This window comes from Schistocerca americana, chromosome 2, assembly GCF_021461395.2.
Source record: "Schistocerca americana isolate TAMUIC-IGC-003095 chromosome 2, iqSchAmer2.1, whole genome shotgun sequence".
NCBI lineage: Eukaryota > Metazoa > Arthropoda > Insecta > Orthoptera > Acrididae > Schistocerca > Schistocerca americana.
The window spans coordinates 449,067,273-449,086,081 of record NC_060120.1 but is presented as its reverse complement, the minus strand read 5'-3'; the positions used below and the strand labels follow the sequence as shown (position 1 = coordinate 449,086,081).

The 18,809-nt window shown below is 38.8% G+C and overlaps 1 protein-coding gene across 1 annotated transcript in view; it reads left to right on the top strand.

Moving 5' to 3' along the window:
* LOC124595691 (guanine nucleotide-binding protein G(o) subunit alpha-like) overlaps window positions 1-17,130 on the top strand; it is an 81,020-nt gene extending 63,890 nt beyond the window's left edge. The window contains exon 7 of the mRNA XM_047134549.1: window positions 15,650-17,130. Within this exon, the coding sequence (XP_046990505.1) occupies window positions 15,650-15,840 (191 nt within the window). The 3' untranslated portion in view covers window positions 15,841-17,130. The remainder of the gene's footprint in view (window positions 1-15,649) is intronic.
* The last annotated feature ends 1,679 nt before the right edge of the window (window positions 17,131-18,809 follow it).

The following is an 18,809-nucleotide window of genomic DNA, read 5'->3' as shown; positions in this document are numbered from 1 at the left end:
TCTGTTGATGGATCAGGCTGGATTTACCCATGATGGTAGCTTTAACTACCATAACTGTCACATTTGGGCTGACCTCAATCCTAATGCAACACACTTTTCATGACATCAGCAGTGCAGTTCACTGAATATCTGAGGAGGACTGCTCGGAGACCTCATAATTGGACCACACTTCCTACCACAGAGACTAACCGGACAGTAGTACATGTGGTTTCTGCAGACTGTACTTCCAGGTGTGCATGATGATGTTGCACTGAACCAGCGCCTGAATATGTGGTTCACACGTAATGGTGCACAAGTACATTTTCATTTATGGCTGCACCAGCTTCTAACTCAGATGTATGGTCAAAATTGTATGGTTAGAGTAGGACCCATCCAAAGGCCATTAAGGTCTCTGAATTTAAATCCCATTTCTGAGTGTGGGATCATGCCAAAAGCCTGGTCTACACTAACAAGGTCAAGTCTCTTGACGAATTACACTTGCAGATTGAAGCAGTCTTCCAACATTTACGGAATTCCCAGGACTGTCTGAGACGATTAGGAACTCATTTCAGAGATAAGTTCAAAGTTGCATTTAGACGCATGGACAACATTTCAAATGCCCACTTTAATGTTTAGAGATGCCATGTGTTCCTGGACACTGATGAACCGCAACAGAAAATGTGTTGTATCTCGACAGTGGTTGATTTGTGGACCCATGCTTGTTGGAGCTTTTTAGCTACTTTTGGCCTGTACTTTCCAGGTGTGAATTATTGACCATCCCTTTGAAACACCCTGTATAAACCATCCAGGAACACTTAACAATGAGAAAAACCCAAAATTACTTATAACTATGCAACATGGTGACAAATATACACTTGAGCATGTTGTATTCTCTTCACAGACCCAAACGTTTCTTTGATATTGGATACACCAGTCTGTAGACATTGGGATGTGGGCACTCTGTTACTTCAAATGGCCCATGACACAATTCAAATAATTGTTTTGGTTTCCTCATTAGTTTCACTGGATTTTTCCTTAATTTTGTCTAAGACTCCCTGTTTAAATTTAACTGTCCTGTATTTTTCACCATATTTCTTTCTTCTTTCAGAACTCTTCTTTAGCAAATGTTGATTAACTAGTGTCTCCCTCTCTTGTCCGTTTAAAAGTTAACTGAAGGAAACTCAATATCGTCTGCTATCAAATTATCTGATTTTCTTCCTATCATCACTTCATATGGAGAGAAACCAGTGGCACTACTTTCAGCTGTATTCATAAGATCCTGAAATACAGTCACATGCCCCACCCAAATAGCGTGTTTTTTGCTGCAGTAGATTCTGCACCACCTACCCAATTCCCGCATGTACCTCTTAGGAGGATTGCTTGCTGGGTGGTAACCTGATAACCTTACGTGTCTAATGCCTGCCCTTTCTACAAATTTGTCCCACACTCTGGAAGTAAATTGTGCTCCCTTGTCTGATAAGATCTTTTCAGGCAATTTGACATTCACTATGTAGTCCTTTTCTATTTTATTAACTACACTCTTACTTGTAACCAACCTGCTGGCAGGGTTCCAAAAAAATTGATAGCCAGTAACTCATCTCTGTGATGAATGTAATTAACTAATTTTTTCTACCTGTTCATTGGGAAACACAGCTTCTATTCTTCCCTATCTAAACTTTTTTTCTTAAATATTACATCATATAAATCTTATAATAATGTTTAATTTTTTCATATCACTTACACACAAAATAACTTAATGAATTTCAGTGTTGGATCCCCATTTTTGAGCTTGCGCATATCTTTACATATTGCTTTCATCTTCTCCTTTTTCTCTACACTTTTTATATACATTATTTGGAACTCTTTCTGAGACTGTGTTGTTTCTTCACACTTTTTCTCAGTGATTGGTAGCTGGGACAAGGCATCTGCCACATTGTTGTCCGTCCCTTTTATATACTCAAGATCATATCTAAATATCTGCAGAAACATAGCCCATCTCATTAACCAATTGTTCAACATTTTACTTTCTTGGGGGTAGCTCAAAGCTTTATGGTCAGTAAATACAACAACTACCCTGTCTTCCAGATAAGTCCTAAATTTTTGGAAGCCAAAACCGTACCCAGTACCTTCTTTTCTGATATCCCATACATTAGTTCATGCTTAGATAGCATCTGGCTTGCAAATGCTATAGTTCTTTTCTGTAGCTTTCCATCTGTCATTTTCTCCTGGAACAGAACTGATCCTACACCATATTCTGAACTGTCAGCTGTAATGCAGAAAGGCAATGAGATGTCTGGATAGTACAATACTTTACTGTTAACTGAGCTGCTCTTCATAGCTTCGAATTCCTCATCACACCCAACAGACCAACTCCAGATAACACTCTTTTTTTAAAAAAACTACATAGATTTGGTGAATTCATACTGTAATCACTGATGAATTTCCCATGAAATGTACATAGCCCAATAAATGACTTCAGTTTCTTACCATTTGTTGGTCTCTTTCACTCACCAATAACCTTTATCTTCTCCTTGTTAGGAACTATACCCTCAGAAGTTAACAGATGACCTAAGAACGACAATTCTGCCTTCATAAATTCACATTTAGTCAGGTTAAGAGTCATCCCTCCTTTATGTATATATTTAAACACCTCCTCCAATATTTGGCAATGTTCCTGCCATGGGCTGCTGGTTATTAGTATGTGATCAACATACACAGTGAGTTTTCTCCACAGCTCACATCCAAGAACATGATTCAGTGCCCTAACCAACATAGCCACAGCCACTAATATACGTAATCAAGATGGAACCACTTCAAACATGTATCTTCTTTCTTCAAATAAGAAAGCAGTATACTTCCTACTGTCTTTTGCTAACCTCACCTGCCAGAAATCATAAGTTAAATCTACACTAGACATGAGCTGTATATTGTTAAAGTTTTGCAAAAGTTCACTCATGATTTCTGGTTGGTCATTCTCTTTTACAATTATTTTCTTCAGTCTCCTTGCAACTAATACAAAGCTAACAGAACCATCTTTCTTTTTGACTATAACAATTGGATTACCATAGTGACCCCTGCGCAACTTAATAACCCTCCACTCTAGCATTTTTTTTTTTATTCTGGCCCTTACTGCTTCCTTATCTGCCACAGCAATTGTGAAAGGTTTAACCCTAATTACCTCATGGGGCATTACCTTTATATGATATTTAAAATCAACTACTTCCCCAACCATACTACATGAAAACACATCTTTATATTTACTCAACAGTTACCTTGACAAATGTTTGATCTCACTTATTTTATCATTTATTCGCTCTAGAGAACATGCCTCCCCACTATACCCAGTCTCCCTTTTTAGGTGAGCTATCGTTTTGCCTCGTGGCAATTCATTTTTAAATTTAACTCTTTTTCTGCCCATCATTAAATTCCAGTACTCTGTCTGTTATAATAATACTGCAACCATACATGCAAAGAAAATTCATCCCCAGAATAATGCTCATAGTGAGGCCAGGCACCATGAAGCAATCTATATCGAAATATTGAGTCTCAATCTTAAAATTAATAGAATCTCCACCTTTACCGGCTTGCTACATCCCCCAGTTTCAGTCATTGTAACTCTAGTTATGGTCAACTTCAACCGAATCCCTTCTTTGTATTTGTTACCAGAATGATCAGATACAGCTGACATACTAGACCGAGAATCTAATAATGCAATACTTTCTACATTTCCCACTTTGACATTAATAATTGGTTGAACGTATTCAATATTTGCCGTCTTTGATTCAATCTCTTCCAACACATCTCCTTCAGTGTCTTCCATGCTCTCTCTATCAATTACATGAACACTCGTACATATTCTCATAGTCTATATTTGCATTTTCCTCAACTTCTTCGTCACGACAAAACTCAACAACATTTTCGTTACAGCAGTCAACCTCAACTTCACTCCCTGATTCATTATTACCACACACGACATTACGAGGTGCACCCACTGGTACAGTCACAGCATTTTCATATACATCATTACCTACTGGTTTAGCATGTGCATCCAGTGGTACAGACGCGATATCAGTATTTTCACTAACACCGCGTGCTCCACTTTGAGCAGGCTCATATACATTAATATCTGAAAAATTTCCTTATTATCCATTTCCATGTCCACATAAATAATTGGATCACAAGTAATTTCATTATTATTTGCTTTGCCCCTCGTTTCCACGTCAATGCCTGTTTCTACTTCTGGCAAAGTGACTGCCTCTCTTTCAAAGTTCTCTGTAATCTTCATTGAAGCTAAACCCACTCTATTTTCTTCATTATATTCCAGTTCAGCCATTTTATTTCTGGCAAACAGTTCCCCAACGTAATAACTAGAATCATGATTTTTACATTTATTCATGTTCCAAGTATTATTGACATTGTTCCTCCTGTTCCAATTACTGTAGTTATTAAACCCTTCACACATTTTTTTTATTACCTATTATTGCATCCATGTTGCATACAGCAGTGTTTTTTCTTTGTTTCTCACTACAATTCTCTCCTGTATTGCAATTTTGTGTGGTCCTATTCTGTGCATATCCATTAGCCACCCCGTGGAGCTTGAGTGAGTCTCCCATTAGTTTTCCGACAGTCCGCCCTGAAACCTTGCACCTCGTACACTCTCATGTCTTAGCCCTTGCCTTACTTCCTCTCTCTCCTCTGTTCAAAATTCTCCCTTCTTTCATTATAATTGCCATTATCTCCCTTCCATCTACCTCTCCAATCCCTACTGTGATTATTATGTCCACTGCTATCGTCCCCCCCCTCCCCCCCCCCCCCAATTCCTATGATTGCCATTGAATTTATTATTGTAATTACCTCTGTTATGATTTCTGTTATTACCCCTCTGCTCAACCAATTTTGGTCTATAACACAGAGCCGTACCCATGTTTTCTATTAAATCAATAAATTCTACTACAGAATCAAAAGAGCTGTGGATGAGTTCCCATTGCAATGATTCTGTAATTCTCTTTAGTGTAGAGATTTCTGTAACCATCCCTAATGGCCTCTTGAAATGTATTAATTTACTTAATTCTCTTGCATAAAATTCCTGTATGGTCTCTATTGTTGTTGTTGTTGTTGTTGTGGTCTTCAGTCCTGAGACTGGTTTAATGCAGCTCTCCATGCTACTCTATCCTGTGCAAGCTGCTTCATCTCCCAGTACATACTGCAGCCTACATCCTTCTGAACCTGCTTAGTGTATTCATCTCTTGGTCTCCCTCTACGATTTTTACCTTCCACACTGCCCTCCAATACTAAATTGGTGATCCCTTGATGCCTCAAAACGTGTCCTACCAACTGATCCCTTCTTCTAGTCAAGTTGTGCCACAAACTCCTCTTCTCCCCAATTCTATACAGTACCTCCTCATTAGTTATGTGATCTACCCATCTAATCTTCAGCATTCTTCTGTAGCATCACATTTCAAAAGCTTCTATTCTCTTCTTGTCCAACTATTTATCGTTCATGTTTCACTTCCATACATGGCTACACTCCATACAAATACTTTCAGAAACGACTTCCTGACACTTAAATCTATACTCGACGTTAACAAATTCCTCTTCTTCAGAAACGCTTTCCTTGCCACTGCCAGTCTACATTTTATATCCTCTCTACTTCAACCATCATCAGTTGTTTTGCTCCCCAAATAGGAAAACTCCTTTACTACTTTAAGTGTCTCATTTCCTAATCTAATTCCCTGATTTAATTTGACTACATTCCATTATCCTCATTTTGCTTTTGTTGATGTTCATCTCATATCCTCCTTTCAAGACACTGTCCATTCCGTTCAGCTGCTCATCTAGGTCCTTTGCTGTCTCTGACAGAATCACAATGTCATCGGTGAACCTCAAAGTTTTTATTTCTTCTCCATGGATTTTAATTCCTACTCCGAATTTCTCTTTTGTTTCCTTTACTGCTTGCTCAATATACAGATTGAATAACATCGGGGATAGGCTATAACCCTGTCTCACTCCCTTCCCAACCACTGCTTTTCTTTCATGTCCCTCGACTCATAGCTGCCATCTTGTTTCTGTACAAATTGTAAATAGCCTTTCGCTCCCTGTATTTTACCCCTGCCACCTTCAGAATTTGAAAGAGAGTATTCCAGTCAACATTGTAAAAAGCTTTCTCTAAGTCTACAAATGCTAGAAACGTAGGATTGCCTTTTCTTAATCTAGCTTCTAAGATAAGCCGTAGGGTCAGTATTGCCTCACGTGTTCCAACATTTCTAAGGAATCCAAACTGATCTTCCCCGAGGTCGGCTTCAACCAGTTTTCCCATTCGTCTGTAAAGAATTCGCATTAGTATTTTGCAGCCGTGGCTTATTAAACTGATAGTTTGGTAATTTTCACATCTGTCAACACCTGCTTTCTTTGGGATTGGAATTATTATATTCTTCTTGAAGTCTGAGGGTATTTCACCTGTCTCATACATTTTGAGACACGCGAAATACCCTCAGACTTCAAGAAGAATATCACTCTTATATCCTGGCCCATTCAAAAATTCATTTTGTAAACTTACTGGTTTAGCTTGCCCCGAGTATGTTGTTTAAGAACATCATTTCAAAAAATGCAGTGCTGCCTGTGTGTGGCACCGCTCCTGCTGCTTGCTGCTGACGCAATGTCCCCTGCGTGTGGCACCATGTAGACTTTGTCTCTGCTGCTTGGTGACTTTCCCACGTGAACTGCTATAACGGCGACATACTGTGTCACTGTTGTCTGCAGCTGTTGTTACTAGCACACATCATTATGCTTATCATTTGCACTAAGTGCGCTGCTGGTGCTGCTCTTATCACTGCTGCACTATAACCAAACTCGTGAGCCCCCATACTGACTGCTCACTACTACAGCTTGGGTATTGGGACAACCAATCTGAAATATCAATAGGAAGAAAATGCAGACCAATCCAGGATGAGGCAGTTTCACCCATTTACCAAGGAATGGGTGATGTACAGCCATTAAGTTTGAACATGGCTTTAGCCCAACAGCATAACATAATAATGTTAATACCAAAGCCTTAGATCAGCAGTGAGACATTAGCAAATAATTTAATAAAATGTGTATCTGTTGCTCGAAATCCCAAAGTATAACATTGCTCGAAACAGATTGATTTTAAATTTTATATAAATACCTTTCAATCATTTTTTAGAGATGCACAATGTATCTGAACGGTGGCCACAAGCTCATTGAGTAACTGAACAGTGTCTATGACCAGTGCAAATTTTGGTATTACTTTGTGCAGACGTAGCATTATACCCAGTTGCATGAGCTAAATCATAACGTGCAAGGTCCGGTACAAGAAAATAACATTTGTGGGAGACACACCATCTGTAGCATTACTGGCTCCAATGAAAATACCTCCAGAAGCAAGACAATAGGCGAAAGACAGACCTCAAGCTCTCCCCTGCATGCTTATTTAAAGGTTCAGTTACATGGCCATTCCCTGATTCAGTGCAGATACTTTCATCCTCACCACCATTTGTAATATTCATAACAATTTCATGTAATTATTCATGGTAAAAATACACTATGTGATCCAAAGTATCCGAACACCCCCAAAAACATATGTTTTTCATATTAGGTGCATTTGCTGCCACCTACTGCCAGGTACTCCATATTAGCAACCTCAGTAATCATTAGACATTGGGACAGAGCAGAATGGGACACTCCACGGGGTGTCACTTGTGTCATACGTCTGTACACAAGATTTCCACACTCCTAAACATCCCTAGGTCCACTGTTTCCGATGTGATAGTGAAGTGGAAATGTGAAGGAACATGCATAGCACAAAAGCGTACAGACCGACCTTGTCTGTTGACTGACAGAGGGTCGTAATGTGTAATAGGCAGACATCTATCCAGACCATCACACAGGAATTGTAAACTGCATCAGGATCCACTGCAAGTACTATGACAGTTAGGCGGGAGGTGAGAAAACTTGGAATCCGTGGTCGAGCGGCTGCTCGTAAGCCACACATCAGACCGGTAAATGCCAAATGATGCCTCACTTGGTGTAAGGAGTATAAACGTTGGACGATTGAACAGTGGAAAAACATTGTGTGGAGTGACGAATCATGGTACACAACATGGCGATACGATGGCAGGGTATGGGTATGGCAAATTCCCAGTGAACATCATCTGCCAGCGTGTTTAGTGCCAATAGTAAAATTCGGAGGGGTGGTGTTATGGTGTAGTCGTATTCTTCATGGAGGGGGCTTTCACCCCTTGTTGTTCTGCGTGACGTTATCACAGCACAGGCCTACATTGATGTTTTAAGCACCTTCTTGCTTCCCATTCTTGAAGAGCAATTTTGGGATGGTGATTGCATCTTTCAGCATGATCAAGCACCTGTTCATAATGCACGGCCTGTGGCGGAGTGGTTACACAACAATAACATCCCTGTAATGGACTGGCCTACACAGAGTCCTGACCTGAATCCTATAGAAGACCTTTAGGATCTTTTGGAATGCTGACTTCATGCCAGGCCTCATCGAACGACATCGATACCTCTCCTCAGTGCAGCATTCCATAAAGAATGGGCTGACATTCCCCAAGAAACCTTCCAACACCTGATTGAATGTATGCCTGCGAGAGTGGGAGCTGTCATCAATGCTAAGGGTGGGCCAACACCATATAGAATTCCAGCATTACGAATAGAGGGCGCCACAAACTTGTAAGTCATTTTCAGCCAGGTATCCAGATACTTTTGATGACATAGTGTATGAAAATCTTTGCAGTCTTTCAAATAACTTCGGGGAATTCAGCCAGGTAACAGTTTCAGTAATCACCGATATTTTGGCGGGAGAACAGTCCGCCATTTTCAAGGCAAATTCCAACGTTGCAGTTTGCCTTGAAAATGGCAGGGTGTTCTCCCGCCGAAATATCGGCGGTCGCTGAAAGTGTTACCTGGCTGAACTCCCGGAAATTATTTGAAAGTTGTATATGCCAGGAGAAACTCAGTTCTCACAATCTTTGCAGTCATTTTCCAGTCTCTTAACAGATTCATTTGTACATTATTGCAACAATTTTAAACAAATCCCAAATGCATAAATCACCATGTTTGGCACTCTAGTCAGAACACTAAGTTGACCTCTGTTACAAATAACAACTATACTTTGATTCACGTTGAAAGTTGTTGGAATATGAACTAAAGAAACTCACGTTGACGAGTTGATTTGTGTTTCTGTGGAGGAGGTCATAGTTATGGCACTATTTACATGAATAAATTAAATTATTTATTACATTTTTATATTTGTTTAATTAGAAAATAATCTGTTCATTATACTGCAGGCATTATCCTCTTTCATCTGGTGTATCACGAGTGTGACTTCTATGATGGATTCAGTTGTTACAATTTTTTACAAACAGTAATGGTAATAATGTCAGTAAATTTTAACTACTGGCTTCAGACATGGATTTATGGTCATTGCGCTCATCCCAGTGCTGAGGTTCCAAAACTATCTTTGGCTTTTCTTTAGCATGCTTGTGTTGAGTTTTAATGTATTTTCATTAACATCATATCAGTGATGACATTTCAAGTCACAGGTCCCTCCATATTAGCTCGTCCCATGACCGCGTCGCTAGGAAACACCCTTTTTCCTGCCTGGGAAAACCCCGATGATTGTTGGGCCTTGTGGATTGCTAGCCACCATTATTTCCACTCAGCTTGCCTGTCACACTGCTGTCTGACAGCTGGCTGTCCCAACAGACATTCACAGTGGTCCCCAGCTGACCTGTCAGATTCAGTCCATCCTGCGGCAGTCAAACCAGCTGCTTGTAACATCGCAAGAGGATTGATGAATGGAGCAGAGACTGGTCATAGATCCTGAACATAAATAAATGTAACACATTGTGCACACATAGGAAAACAAATCCTCATTGTACAATGATGCTCTTGATGACATTGCTGGAAACATTAAGTACCATAAACTACACTACTGGCCATTAAAATTGCAGAAAATGTTCGACTGCTGCCCTAGCCAGCACATTCTACAGATTTCTCGCCAATTGAAAATGTCTGGTCAATGGTGGCCAAGCAACTGGCTCGTCACAATACGCCAGTCACTACTCTTGATGAACTGTGGTATCGTGTTGAAGCTGCATGGGCAGCTGTACCTGTACACGCCATCCAAGCTCTGTTTGACTCAATGCCCAGGCGTATCAAGGCCATTATTACGGCCAGAGGTGGTTGTTCTGGGTACTGATTTCTCAGGATCTATGCACCCAAATTGCGTGAAAATGTAATCACATGTCAGTTCTAGTATAATATATTTGTCCAATGAATACCCGTTTCTCATCTGCATTTCTTCTTGGTGTAGCAATTTTAATGGCCACTAGTGTATCTTGGAGTATCTGTCAGGATCAGGCTCAAGTGGAAAGACCACATAAAATAAATAGTAGGAAAAGCAGATGCTAGATTGAGATTAATAGGAAGAATCTTAAGGGAATGTAATTCATTCAGTAAAGAGGTGGTTACAAGGCACAACCGATGCTTGAGTATTGTTCATCAATCTGTGACCTTACCAGGTAAGAGTGTTGGAAGAGAGAGAGGAGATCCAGTGAAGAGGGCCACATTTCATCATTGGATCGTTTAGTCTGTGCGAGAGCATTACAGAGGGCTCAACGAACTCCAGCGGCAGATGGTAAAGGAGAGATGATGTGCATCATGGAGAGATTTACTATTGAAATTTGAGAAAGTTCTTTCTCCCACATGCATCTCTTGAAACTACTTCAATGAGACAATTTAAGAAAATAGAGTTGACACTGAGTCTTACTGACAATCATTGTCCCCACATGCAATTCACAAGTGGAACAGGGAATGGGTGATCATTTAGCTATTGATACCAGAAACACCCTCCACCCCACATCATCAAATGGCTTGCAAAGTGTTGATGTAAATAGAGATGTAGAAACCGTCATTCACAGGCAGTTGCCCTATGTTGAGGAAGTGCGCTGTGAGCACTTGTCAGATACCTGTAGAATGACAGAACAAATTGAGCAGTGATGCTGCATCAAATTTTACTGGTGGCTTGGCAGTACTCAAGTGGAAACCATCCGCAAGATTCAAAGGCTTTTGGAGACACTCCATGAGCACCTCAAGGATAAAGGAGTTGTATGACCACTTCACAGACACCAGTGCATCAGTGGACAGCAAGCCACATTCAGGCAGAACCTCAACAAGCTGAAATGATGGTTTGTGGAATTCCAACACTATATTGACATTAAGGACCAGCAGCAATATTATTAATTTAGTTTCCTTTCACAGCTGTGTACATATTCCTTAATGCTGAGTAGTTTCGAACATGTCCATTTGTTTTCAAACCTGTACTTGTGACTTTATCATTTGATTGTTAAATAATTCCTTGCCACAAGCTGTGGTTCATTTGCTGATTGTTTTTATAATTCTGTTTTTAGTTTTTGTGTCATTTGACATTCCTATTTTCACCCCCATCAAGCATCTCTAGACTTAGAGAAAACTTTTGACAATGTTGACTGGAATACTCTTTTTCAAATTCTGAAGGTGGCAGGGGTAAAATATAGGGAGCAAAAAGCTATTTACAATTTGTACAGAAACAAGATGGCAGTTATAGGAGTCGAGGGGCATGAAAGGGATGCAGTGGTTGGGAAGGGAGTGAGACAGGGCTGTAGCCTCTCCCCGGTGTTGTTTAATCTATATATTGAACAAGCAGTAAAGGAAACAAAAGAAAAATTTGGAGTAGGAATTAAAATCCATGGAGAAGAAATAAAAACTGTGAGGTTCGCTGATGACATTGTAATTCTGTCAGAGACAGCAAAGGACCTGGGAGAGCAGTTGAATGGAATGGACAGTGTCTTGAAAGGAGGATATAAGATGAACATCAACAAAAGCAAAACAAGGATAATGGAATGTAATCAAATTAAGTCGGGTTATGCTGAGGGAATTAGCTTAGGAAATGAGACACTTAAAGTAGTAAAGGAGTTTTCCTATTTGGGGAGAAAAATAATTGATGATGGTCGAAGTAGAGAGGATATAAAATGTTGACTTGCAATGGCAAGAAAAGTGTTTCTGAAGAAAAGAAATATGTTAACATCGAGTATAGATTTGAGTGTCAGGAAGTCGTTTCTGAAAGTATTTGTACGGAGTGTAGCCATGTATGGAAGTGAAACATGGACGATAAATAGTTTGGACAAGAAGAGAATAGAAGCTCTCAAAATGTGGTGCGACAGAAGAATGCTGAAGATTAGATGAGTAGATCATGTAACTAATGAGGAGGTACTAAATAAAATTGGGAAGAAGAGGAGTCTGTGGCACACCTTGACTAGAAGAAGGGATCGGTTAGTAGGACATGTTCTAAGGCATCAAGGGATCACCAATTTAGTATTAGAGGGCAGTGTGGAGGGTAAAAATCATAGAGGGAAACCAAGAGATGAATGCACTAAGCAGATTCAGAAGGATGTAGGTTGTAGTAGGTACTGGGAGATGAAGAAGCTTGCACAGGATCAATAGCATGGAGAGCTGCATCAAACCAGCCTCTGGACTGAAGACCACATCATCTTCATCATCATCATCATCATCAACAACATATAAATGCTAATGTAACCTTCCATAGTCAGTTTTCATGCTGTCCTCTCTATCACATAGCTTTTGTTTCTACCATACATAATTATATAACTTTTGCTAGTTTTCCGGTATAGATCATTTTTCTCCTTGCATTATGTTCCACTTTAGTTTACTCCTACCCCAGTAATCCAGTAATTCTTTTTCATCATTTTGACTTCCATTAATTGTTTCCTCTTATTCTAATATTCTGTGCTACTTTGTCTTTCCATTCCCTCTCCGTGACACTACACTACCAAAACCTTCCTTTGTTCACTTCTCATGTCTCCCTCATCTTACAAACCCCCCACCCCTTACTACATGAAACATTAATCTGCACCGATCTTTATCATATAGTTTAACATTTCTGTGTCCTTATGCTTTATGTGTAAGTGTTCTCTCGAGTACTCTCTTCCACAGCCCACATTCATTGTAGATCACTACATGGTTAATGCTGTTATGTAAATTGAAGTTATTTCCATGTAGCACCCCTAGTATTGGACTGTCAGTTCTGGAAACAGTATTAATGAATATGGTTGTAGCACTTCCAGTGTTATAGGCTTTTGCATAAGTAATCTCTATGCTTACAAGCTCTTTGATTCATCTTTGGGGTATATTTCTCGTTATCTTTGATAATAACCTGCTGTATATACACTGAGGTGAAAAAAAACAGAGGGATGCCTTGTAATATCTTGTCAAAGCTCCTTTTGCCTGGCATAGCACAGTAACTCAATGTGGCATTTAAAGTCCCCTGCAGAAATATTGAACCATGCTGGCACTATAGCTGCCCATAATTGCAGAAGTGTTGCTGGTGCGGGAACTTGTGCACAAACTGGCCTCTCAATCTGGGTGGCCAGGTAATGCACCCGAACTGTCCACAATGTTCTTCAACCAGTTGCGAACAGTTGTGGCCCAGTGACATGGCTCATTGCCATCCATAAAAATTCCATCATTGTTTGGGAACATGAAGTCCATGAATGAGTGCAAATGGTCTCAAAATACCCGAACATAACCATTTCCAGTCAATGATCATTTCAGTTGGATCACAGATCCCAATCCATTCCGTGTAAACACAGCCCACATCATTGTGGAGCCACCAGCAGCTTGCACAGTGCCTTGTTGACAACTTGGGCCCACAGCTTCATGGAGTGTGCACCGCACTCAGAGCCTACCGTCAGCCTTTACCAACTGAAATCGGGACTCGTGTGACCAGGCCACACTTTTGCAGTCATCTTGGGTCCAACCGATATGGTCACAAGTCCAGGAGAGGTGTTGCAGACAGTGTTGTGCTGTTAGCAAAGGCACTCACAACAGTTGTTTGCTGCCATAGCCCATTAATGCCAGATTTCATCACACTTTTCTAATAGATACACTCGCCCTACATCCCACGTTGATTTCTTTGGTTATTTCATGCAGTGTTGCTTTTCTGTTAGCACTGACAACTCTGTGCAAACACCGCTGCTCTTAGTCATTAAGTGAAGGCTGTCAGCCACTGTGTTGTCTGTGGTGAGAAGTAATGCCTGAAATTTGGTATTCTTGGCACACTCTTGACACTGTGGATCTCAGAATAATGAATTCCCTAATGATCCCCAAAATGGGATGTTCCATGTATCTAGCTTCAACTACCATTCTGCGTTAAAAATCTTAGTTCCCACCTTGGAGTCATAGTTGCTGTGGAAACCTTTCCACATGAATCAGCTGAGTACAGATGACTGCTCCACCAATGCACTGTCCTTTTGGTTGTGTACATTAGTACATGATACTGCCATCGTCTGTAAAGTGCATATTGCTATCCCATGACTTTTGTCACCTCAGTGCACTGCATGGCATGTATGGCTAGCAGTAATTGATATACCAGTGATAAAATATGACGTTTCCTTAACTGCTGGTTTACCATATGTGTCACCATTCCATAGAAGGAATGTGTTTGTATGTGAAGACCACTGAAAAATCTTTCTTTTTAGATAAAAACAACTACTGGTATTTACAACAGCATATATGTGCACATGTAACATATTTATAACAATAAAGAAAATGCCAGCGAAACCTTGACACTTAAAAGGAAAACAGATATGGAAAACCTGAAGAAAGAGGAAAGGAAAATCATTAGGAAAATTCTGGGACCAAGATGGACCAAAGAGGGGTATAGATTACAGAAAAATTCTAAAATTGAAGAATATTCTAACATAGAGATAGACATGAGGAAGAGGCGTTTAAAATTCTATGGCCACATAATGAGACTTCCCGATCACAGACTTACAAAAAAAATAGTAAGATACGTAGCATCCCTTGTTAATGGAGGAGAATGGATCAAAAATGTAAAGAAAGATCTGGAATTAGCCAACATTACTACTGAAGACATGAACAAAAGAAACAATTTCAAACTTAAAGTTGACAAATGGGAGGTCAAACCAGAGACAAAAGCGCCGAGAACTGGAACAAAATGGAGCGAAGAAAGAAAAGCTGAATTCTCGCAAAGAATGAAGACCTGGTGGGCAAACAAGAAGAATAAGAAGCCCCAGAAGTGAACCATCTTTACTTAGCGTCTTCCATGTTGGGAGCTTTACGACTAATAATAATAAAGAAAATTCCTGGATAGAAAAATATGTAAAATAATGGAAAGGCAGCCATTCACCTATAGCTTACTGATGCATGGCACAGAGAAACATGCCACAGAAAACAGTATTCACGCTAGCTTTCAAGCCCTTGCTCTTTCTGTAGCAAAAGTACACACATTCATTCAAACCACACAGGCGACCTGACATTACTGTGGGAGTGTGCATATGGGTGTCTATATTGTGTGTGTGTGTGTGTGTCCATTTACGAGAGAAAAAGCAAAAAGCAACAGCTTGAAAGCTAGTGTGAATACTGTTTTCTGTGTCATGTTTCTGTGGACAAAGCATCATTCAGCCGTAGTTATGTGGTTGTCTTTCCTTTATTTTACATATTAATGTATTTATGTTATTCTTACTGCCTTTTCAAGGCAATGTTTGTTGTTGCAGTATATTTCAATGTAACCTCAGTGTTAACTAAATTATAACCTACCACTTTTCTTTGGTAGGTCCAGATTATGATGTTGACCGTGGTGCTCTCTTCATTCAACATAAGTTTCTTATTCAGAATCGCAGCCCAACTAAGATTATCTACCCACACTTTACTACGGCAACTGACACATCAAATGTGCAGGTGGTTTTCCAGGTGGTTGTCGATACTGTTGTGAAAGAAAATCTCCGACATGTGACACTTTTGTAAGTGATAGCATAACTCAGAACACAATGTATTCTGATGGATCTCAAATATCTTGCCATTCAGTCTCTCTTAAATTTAACATATGTCTTGTTGTTTCTAGTATTTTATTGTTGTGCCAAAAATTCTCATTTAGTGCAATTTATTACATTACTATTGGCATAAGTAATTTTGTTCTGCTGAATTAAATGTTTAATTAATTGTACTTAGTCGTTTTTATTTTGAGTCTTTACAAAGAATTATTTCTGTTTGATGTAAAGTAAATATATGTCTGTTGGACTGAATGTTTCATGTTTGATATTGGTAACATGTGAAGACATACTATATCTCTTAACCATGTGGAGCATGTTCTTGTTGTGTCACCTTTTGTAGAAAGAACATCTACTTAGTTTTTTTAAAAAAATCTGTTAAAATTCTACTTACTTAAAAGAAAATCCCTGTGGTGCCCCTGTGATCTCCAGTCTCCTACTACAGAGGAGTAGATCGACACAATTCTAGGATGTAATGCGGTTCTGAAACTTTTTAATACATACATAGTCGATTTCCTCACTCTGTGTACTGGATATTCTCCTCTCGTTTCTAATGGACTATATAATAGTGTGACAACCAACCTTTTAAAAAAGGCATCTCCTTACATAATATATCTATAATTTTTTTATTTTATTTTTTAGATTAGTAACCTTGACTCATTACTGCAATTCTTGATTCATTACTGCAATGACTGAGATGATGTCTGACCTTTATATCACTTAAATTATTTTACTCTTCTTTTTATTGTCCACGAGGCACACTTAAATGTTACTGATCAAGCTTGTCATGGTCCTTTTTATGCTTCATTAATATAAGTGACGAAGAACACTTGTTTTGAATGTACATGAAAGTTAGTTGCTATGTAATTCTAATATTTAAATAATGAAAATTATTTAAGAGACTGAAAATATGGATATACATTTTTTGTACTTTAGTATTCTGAATGGTATATGCTGTCAAAAAATAATAAAAATATATATTTTATATGAATCATTGTCATCTAAGCATGAGCTGCCACAATATTGTTGTTCAAAGAGAGAAACTTTATCTGTTAGAGAGTGTTTGAAAAAAATTATATATTTTATTTTATGAAGTAAAAAAAAATGCCATAATAAAAGGAGAGAGATAATGTCTGTGATATATAATGTGTTCAATCCAGACTGTTGGATGGCCTTTTTTATACAGTACTGTCATTTGTATTATTGATATTATAAGGTTGAATGGCAATCTCATACTCACTTTAAATAAAATGCTTTAGTGTGTTCACACAGTGTTTTTTTTTCCCAGATTTTTTATGTATGTTTGATATTAATGACAAAATTCAGAATTTGAGAGCAAGTATTCCAGTTGTGACACAGTTATTTACCTTACTTAAAGCATTTTACCCATCAGAGGTGTTTTGAAATTTTCTATGAAAATGTCATAGATGGCATAGAGTTAGTGGATTTGTTGTTACAGCCCATAGTGTTGCAATATATTCTCCTGCAGTCTGTTGTAATCTTGACAGCTCATGATTAAGGTTAGGTTGTCCTGTTATTAATCGTAATACACAAAAAAGAAGGAAAGTTTTAAGAAGATACCAGTATAGAGAATACCATATATTGATGTGGGAAGCTTCGTCTAGATGAGAAGCACTTTATATTTACTTTCTAATTGCCAGTGATTGCCTAAATAAGGTTTCTAACCTCATTAAACATACCAGAAAACATGATACAAATTATCATGAACTGATAGTCCCAAAATTAAATAAGCAGTTACATCTCTTTAGAGAAGAGCCCAATTCCATGGAAACCACCAAGCGAGGTGGCTCAGTGGTCAAGACACTGGACTCTTTATTTGGGAAAAAAAGAGAGAGAGAAAATCCTCTTACCATGAAGATTTAAGTTTCCTCTAATTTATGTAAATTGTGTACGGTTAATGCCAAGATAGTGCATTAGAAAAGCTCATATCCTGTTTCTATCCCATTGCTTGTCCACCCTTAGCTTGTATTTTGACTTTAATGACATAATCATTGATAAGATGTTAAAATTCTTTTCCCTGGGAACCCCCCAATTTTCTAGAAACACTATTTTGTCATTAACTCACAAGATTAACTGTATCTAAATAAACTGTAAAATTCACAGCCCTTGTCAAATTTTAGTTTGTTTTGACAGATATCTGGTTGTGGCTTTATGGCAACCATCTACATGCTGGTCAGAAACTGTGTGAACAGCTTACAAAGGTGTTGGCTGAGAAATAATTATTAAGTGAAACATTCAACACATTGTGCCATTTCTGAATTGATTAGCATTGAAGTTAACCGATCGGGCTGTTGAGTGCACAGACTCAAGTGACCCACCAAAAATAATTAGTGTCTGTTGTTCTCATAGTGTAGATAGTAGTGCATGCAACTACTCAGCCTTTGGCTTGGGTTCAAACCTTACTACCAGCCCGTGTCCAATTTTTGTATCATTCTCTTATCCCATTTTAGAAAACCAGACAAAGTACATGTTTAGTGACACCATCTCTGGCTGACCACTTGAATTTGTGCACGCAACTGCCTGTTGGCTACTTTCAGTGCTAATTAACTTGGAAATGGTGCACTGTGTTGAATTTTTTCCAAACAATTTCTCAACACAACCTACCCTGCAACACCCTTAAAAGCTTTTAAATCTGTTTCTGGCCACCATGAATAAGAGTTAAAGAAAAATAAAAGTATTTTAGAAATTTTGAAACATGAGAAAGAAGTAGACTAATCACTTTGGAAAAACAGTGACACAGAGGACACATAACAGTAAAATAAACTGATTTACATGATGTGCAATGGTTCCATAGCAGTTAAAGTTACAGATCCTTGTGCTAGTGGTGCTAATGGAAGGATCAATGACAAACCTTTTATAAGCATATATTTTCTAAGAAGAATGGAATGTCAGAAAGTGCCAAATGCAGTAATTGTTTTAGTAACA